Source organism: Propithecus coquereli, unplaced genomic scaffold (genome assembly GCF_000956105.1).
Source record: "Propithecus coquereli isolate 6110/MARCELLA unplaced genomic scaffold, Pcoq_1.0 Scaffold253, whole genome shotgun sequence".
NCBI classification, from domain to species: domain Eukaryota; kingdom Metazoa; phylum Chordata; class Mammalia; order Primates; family Indriidae; genus Propithecus; species Propithecus coquereli.
The window spans coordinates 3,120,983-3,127,861 of record NW_012148097.1 but is presented as its reverse complement, the minus strand read 5'-3'; the positions used below and the strand labels follow the sequence as shown (position 1 = coordinate 3,127,861).

General features: G+C 42.0%; 1 protein-coding gene across 1 annotated transcript in view; it reads right to left on the bottom strand.

The window, feature by feature from the left end:
- The window catches only part of ECI2 (enoyl-CoA delta isomerase 2), a 13,152-nt gene extending 7,437 nt beyond the window's left edge, over positions 1-5,715 (bottom strand). The window contains exons 1-5 of the mRNA XM_012647002.1: positions 5,596-5,715; positions 5,178-5,366; positions 3,035-3,104; positions 1,718-1,820; positions 499-619 (exon numbers count right to left, since the gene is read on the bottom strand). Coding sequence (XP_012502456.1) covers positions 499-619; positions 1,718-1,820; positions 3,035-3,104; positions 5,178-5,189 — 306 coding nt within the window. The 5' untranslated portion in view covers positions 5,190-5,366; positions 5,596-5,715. The remainder of the gene's footprint in view (positions 1-498; positions 620-1,717; positions 1,821-3,034; positions 3,105-5,177; positions 5,367-5,595) is intronic.
- Between the last annotated feature and the right edge of the window lie 1,164 nt (positions 5,716-6,879).

Genomic DNA, 6,879 nt, shown 5'->3' with positions numbered 1-6,879 from the left:
GGGCAAGGAACTTCTCAGAGCTTCAGCTTTCTTATCTGCAAAGGAGGGAGTGAGAGGAGATAATGCTCACTGTCCCTTCTCATTCTAAAATTCTACATACCAGGATCCACTTAGCCAGAAAAAAGGATCAAATAATCTACTTGCATAACCTGCAAACATGCTATTCTCCCTCCCATAACAAGCTTTCAAGTGTCTCCTGAGCATTTTAGAGTAAAATGAAAATTGAAAATTGAGTAACGATGGTATAATTTGATCAGAATATGGAAGCATCAGAGTTGGGATAATGTTCACAATACTAGTGTTTGGAGAAATTCAAGTTAATAATGAAGGAAAAACATCATCCAAATTAGGCTAATTCTTTGAGAAAAATCTGAATTTAGTACATTCTACCCCAAACCACATGTAATCCGTTTACAACTAGCAGTGACAAGGGAGGATTCCCAAGACCTCCTTCCCCTCCATTCGCCTGACCTCTTGCTCTGCCGGGAGCTGCCTTACCCTGTCGGTCGAATACACGGCATCAAACAGCCCAAGAGTGGTGACAGCGATTCCCACGGCTGGACCGTTTACCACGGCAATCAGAGGCTTAGGAAAATCTATAAAACAGCCTACAAAATTCCTACAGAAATAGAAATATAAAATCATTAAACATTCCAAGCAGCATGACTGAAGCACAGGTGAGACAGTGTGAGTCTGAAATGACAGACCCTCTAGTCAGGCCGGGTGTTCCCACAACTGCCGCGGCAGGGCTCCCTGTCCCGCCACGCCCTGGCTCACACACCAGCTTTGTCCAGGACGTGCATCTGAATGGCACTTGACCAAGCTCATGCAGTGAGACCTACAGGCCGATCCTGGTTCAAATCTTACATTCTCGGCAATGAGTTCAGGGCTGTTCGGGGCCTGCAAAGTGTGGGACAGCCTAGCTCCTAGAATCTTATTTGCTATTTTTATGGGAAAATCACTCATAAGAATTAGGTCTGCCAACACATTCACTCTGGTTCAGTGAAACCCAACAAAAGAAGATCTAAAGAATTAAAGACTCTAAAATGTGGTCCAGTCTATGAGTGGGAAAAATACCTCTGACCAAAACTTGGCATCTCTTCAGTGGTAAAAACTGGATGTTTCCTACGAGGTTGTAGATCAGCAAATGTTACCAATACATAAGCAAAAGTCACTTGAACAATCGGATAACCCTAACTTATCAGTTCTACAGTAAACGTTCCAGGGTAAGGGCTGTGATCTCAGAGATTGCGATGGGTGGCTGAGCACATGACGCGAAAGCACAGCTCAGTGGGAGTTAGACCAATGGGACAGGAAGCACAAAGCCTTCGTGACCTCCTCCCGTGGTTTTCAAGACTCCTTCAAGTCTCCCATCACCAGGATCACAGAAGTCATCCGTTCCTCTGCCTCAATACAAGAGAATTTTATTTATTTTGTATTATTTTGCCAAGTCTCAGGTGTGTGGATCCAAAGAGAATTTTATTTACATCTGTAGTTCACGTTACGTTTTCCAGTCAAAACCTCACGCAGAGCAGCAGGATGAGGTGAAGATGTCAGAGTGGAAGAATGGAAGCAGTTTGGAGCAATATGCTCGTCTGGAGTCACAGTGAACTGCACTCACACGGAGAAGCAGCGATTTCACTTCTGCTCAACGAAATACCACTTTGATGAGTAAGAATGAGCCCTCTGGGATCAGATAAATGTCAGTCACTCTTACCTCAGTAAAATGGCACTGTTTTTAGCCTTCTCTTCTACTCCCCCAGAGGGAATATCAGTGAAGTTAGTCAGATCATTCCCACTACTGTAATAGTCACCGCTTCCTGCGACAATGAAACCAACAGGTCCACCGATCATTCATTCATTCAGTAATTATTGGGCATCTACTTCACGCCAGGCTCCATGCTATGCCCTGGAAATACACTGGAGAACCAGCTACGGTTCTTGCCCTAACTTACAAACTACCGAGCTGAACGTTGATATAAAAACACACAAATAATGCAAATAATGCAGCTACGGTATAAAGCAAAGGTGCATAATAATATGAGGGTATGTAACAGGGGCTTTGGTCTATTTGGGGAGTTCAGGGAGGGTCTTTCCTAAGGAGAGACCAGGTTAGCTAGCCAGAGAGGGGTGAGAGGATGGTTCATGCAGAGGGAACAGCGTGTGCAAAGGTTCTTTGGAGAGGGTATCCCCTGCATATATGAGGGGTCGAAAGAAGAGCCGCCACGGCTGACGCAGAACAAGCCAGGGAGAAGTTGGTGCAGGGTGAGCGTATGCAGGATAGATCATGTGGAGCTTTGTGGATCCCGTTAAGAAGTTCTGCCTTTGTTCTAAAGAGCCACTGAAGGTGTGTGTGTATGTATGTGTTTAATTAAAGTATAATTTACATGCAATAAAATGTCAAGTTCTTGAATTTTCAGTTCAGTGACTTTTGATCACTGTGAATACCCGCATGATCGCCATCCAAAACAAGATCCAGAACATCTCCATCCCCCCAGGATGTTCCTTTAGGCTCCTTCCTAGCCATACCAAGCCACCTGCCCCGAGGCAATGTGACTTCGGTCACCACAGATGAAAACTTTTGCCTCCTGTAGAACTGCATGGATTCATGCAATACGTACTCCTTGTCTTTGTCTTATTTTGCTGAGCTATGTTTTAAAGATTCATCCATGTTCTTGTGTGTATCATTTATTCATTCCTCCTTATTGCCGAATAGTACTCCAATGTGTGAATAGTCAGCAATTTGTTTATTCATCCATCTGCCTTGTACATTTGTGTTGATTACTGTTTTCTGGCTATTGTGAATCAGGCTACCACGACTTTTCCTGTACAAGTCTTTTTATGGACATACACTTTAATAATCTTGGGTAATTGCCAAGAAGTGGATATCCTGTGTTTATTACTTTATTATATATTAATTAGAGTATCGCAGTACTGGAAAAGATCTCAGAGCTTTTTAACTCAATTCCCTATCTAGTAAGAGACTCCCCCAGAAAATAGAAATTTAATTAGGAAGTCCAAGGAAATGTGTTACCTGTTAAAACAGTTATCGATGAGTTATCCTTGCTTGCAGCTTCAAGCGCGAGCGTAATTTCATGATACATCTACACGAATGGAAGACAAAAGAACTTTGGAGGTGGGAATCATCACCCAATGGCCTCACTAAGCATCATTCTGCAAGCCCGCTCTCAGCAAAGTGCCAAACAGTCCCACTGGTTGTATTTATAACCAAAAAGGTGGACGAGTACCCCTGAAAGCGTTTTCATACCTTTTACAATTACTTGGTGCACATTATGCACCAGGTGCTATGGTAGATGCTGGGGGGATATAAACCTCTTTTTTCCAAAAGGGAACAAAAAAAGACACAAACCTTGAGCTTTGGGAATTAACAGAGGATTCTGATACTGAAATAGGGCCAGGGGTGGAAAGCGCAAAGTAGGAGGAAACTCAGAGGAGAGGCTGAGGCTTGTCTAGGGCGGGTAGGATGGGAGGTGATCAGAGAAAACTGTCCACAAAGCAATGCTGCCATTGTCACTGCAAGGAAGAACGAGTGTCCCAGGCAGTCTGGGAAGTACTAACGAATGCCAAAAGGCTGGAATTTCTAAGACATTGTAACGGTATTCAAGGACAACACCTCAAAATTTTAAATCAGCAACACTTTCGAAAATCTTGGACATGTAGCTATAATTTTTAATACGTTTAAAACAGGCACAATATCTACCTTAGATGAGATTTCAGTGTGGGAAAGAACAATGAAGAGAGCTGATATTTATGGATACAAAGACGCAAAACAAGCAAACACACATGGACTTTATATACTACAGTTGGTCTTCCAGCTGGTCCTCCTATCCATGTGTTCAGCATCCATGGATTCAACCAACCACAGATGGAAAATATTAAAAAAAAAATTCTGCATCTGTACTGAACAAGCATAGACTTTTTTTCCTCATCATTATTCCTTAAACAATACAGTGTAACAACTATTTATGTAGCATTTACACTGGACCAGGCATCATAAACTAGAGATGATTTAAACTACATGAAAGGATGTGTGTAGGTTATATGCAAATACCACACCGCTTTTATATCAGGGACTTGAACATCTGAGGATTTGGGTATTCGTGGGAGGTCCTGAAACCAATTCCCCACGGACACTGAGGGATGAGCGTATATCAGTAAAGATGTGATCATCTCCACAGAGGGAGGTAATAAGGAAGTAATTCCATCATTGTTATAGTGGTAACAACACAGCACAGCAGGGCGGAGACCAGCATTAGGACGTGGATGTATCGGGGTTTCAATTTAGGTTTTGCTGCTTATTAGTTATATAAACTTGAGCAAGTTACTTCTTAACCTAATTATTTTGACGTTAAATAATGGTAACAATAGGCTCCTTGTGAGAAGGACATGAAGCTCTGTGCGGAAAGTGCTGACACTTACAAGGCACTCCGTAAAGAGTACTATTACTACCACGGTTGCAGAGAAGTGAGTTGGGCGAATGGAAACAAAGCGTGAGTATTAAATGCTTTATTAATCGAAGGACACATACTCTTTCTACCACAATGGAAATTATAAACCCTGATGGTTACAGTCCTCTCACATTTTAGCTCCCACTCTGCACCAAGCATCCAAATAATTCCCTATAATATTTTTCAAGAGGGAGAGGCTGAAGTGGTTATTTTGTTATCATTCTAGTTCAATGAGAGATTCAACGATGAAGTTGCCCTTGTGAAGCAGCTCACAAAAGCTATTTAGAGATGAAGTCTTTGTCTTCTTTCGCCCTCTAGTTATACAAAATAAATCTCCATGTGAGGACAAAGACTCACTCTCAAGTTTAAGTGACAAAGATACTTCTGGGGGGCAGCCCATACCAACCTTAGAGGGCCTCTGTGCGAATTCTCTTGTATCAACATGTTTTATTTATATTAATTTATTTGTATTTCCATTATTAGGAAAGTTGCAATGCCTTTTGGGTACATCAGAACCTACCTGAAGCTCACAGACACTAAACAATGAATGCCAATGTTGTATGAAGTGGCCACAATTGTTAATCTTTCTGTGCAAATCGAATAAGAAATACCGCAAAAATAAGAATGATGCTGAAATTCTACAGTTTTGACTGAAATACAGAGGAAGAAAAGAAAAGCAGGACAAACTTCCAGGGCAAGTAACATTACCTGAGTGTTCATGGCATTTTTTTTGGTGGGCCGGTTTAACGTGATCTTTGTGATGCCATCTTCCGAGGTCACCACCAGGGTTTCATATCCAGGTGGTGTCCCGTCTGCTCCAGGCTCCAGCTGGCCAGAGGATTTTAAGGAAGAACTCAAACTAGACACCAAATCCACATAGTTCTGCCTGGCAGTTTCCTGAAGAGAAGAGAACAAATAGCTTCAGCCCATAGTCAATGAATAAGCATGTTGAGAAACTTACTATATTAATAAATAGCATCCTGCAATGAAGAAAGACCAGGGGCTTTGATTCAATATTGGCACATTAAGATCTCAAAGATTCCATCTCTAATGGCTTGATGAGAAGCTCCAAGCTTCTTTAGAAGTACAGCAAATAAAATAAAAGCAGAGTAACAAGTAAATTCACCTTAGGCAGACTGCCAAGGGCATTCCATGCATCCCATTTGGCCTTACTGATCAAGTCGAACACACCTGGTTTGGGCGTATTACAAGGTCCTTCAGTGGCCTGTGAAAAGGAGGGCGATTAATGGTCAAATGTCCATGCAAATTGGAGCCCTAATTATTTAAGATCCATAATATCCACAGCTGCATGAATGCCTTGCCCAGATCCTTTCACAGGGTGTGTAAACTGAATCTGAACTTGCCCCTCATCTTCTCTTTGATGCCAACAAACGAACTGGACAAACAGAAGATACTATTGGCTGTAAGTCCCTAAGATAAGTTATAACTGCCTGCATACGAAAATAAGGCAAAATAAAGGTTTTGGGAAAGTACCTTCTAAAAAAATTCTAATAGTTCATTAGTTGTACATTGATGATCACATTTTTTGCAACAATCAAAATATTCACGCAAACAATCTTCAAGGGGAACTAGTCAACAAACATTTGGAAACCCACAGTATATTCTGAAAGCCCACGTAAAGGTACACAAAACACTACTGATTCAGGGTGGACTTCCGGTAACTGGGCAACAGCATTGTGGCTGAGGTGGGGGTGGTGCTGGGGGATTTCAGAATCACTGGCCCTTATGAAACTTAACTGAACGACAGGCAAGGAAAAAGCAAAAAGCAACTAAATTTTATTTGAGGGTAAGTGGAGTGGGTGTTTCAAGATGGATAAAATATCCCACTCAGCGACTTTTCAAGAATGGCAATTTAAAACCACATTTAAAATTTTTTAAATTTTACAATGCAGTTAGCTATAAGAGGAAATAGAGGCTTCGAAAAACAAAAGCAGTAAAGGAGGCTACAAGTTTCTATAGACAAAGAGACACAGAGTCACCCTGCAGGAGTTAGCCAACTAAGAAGACAGAGGGAACACAGTCCAAAAGAGATAAGAGATTGTCCTTATCTTCTGACTGTCCTCACTGCTGACACCAACTGCAAGGTTGGGGGGATTCCCAAGGCCACCCTCAAGCTCCATAATTTGCTAGAAAGACTCCCAGAACTCATTGCAAGCTGTTATGGTTATGGTTTATTACAGGGAAAGGACAGAGATTAAAAGTAGCTCAGGGAGGAAGCACACAGGCTATAGTCTGGGGCAGGAGCAAATGTGGAATTTTTGTTGTCCTCTCCCTGTGGAGTCAGGAAGCATGACTCTCCCAGAATTGATGGGTGACAACAAGCCAACCAAAGAAGCTCACTCCAGCCTCAGTGTCCAGAGTTTTTACTGGGGTTCCAACATGTATGTAT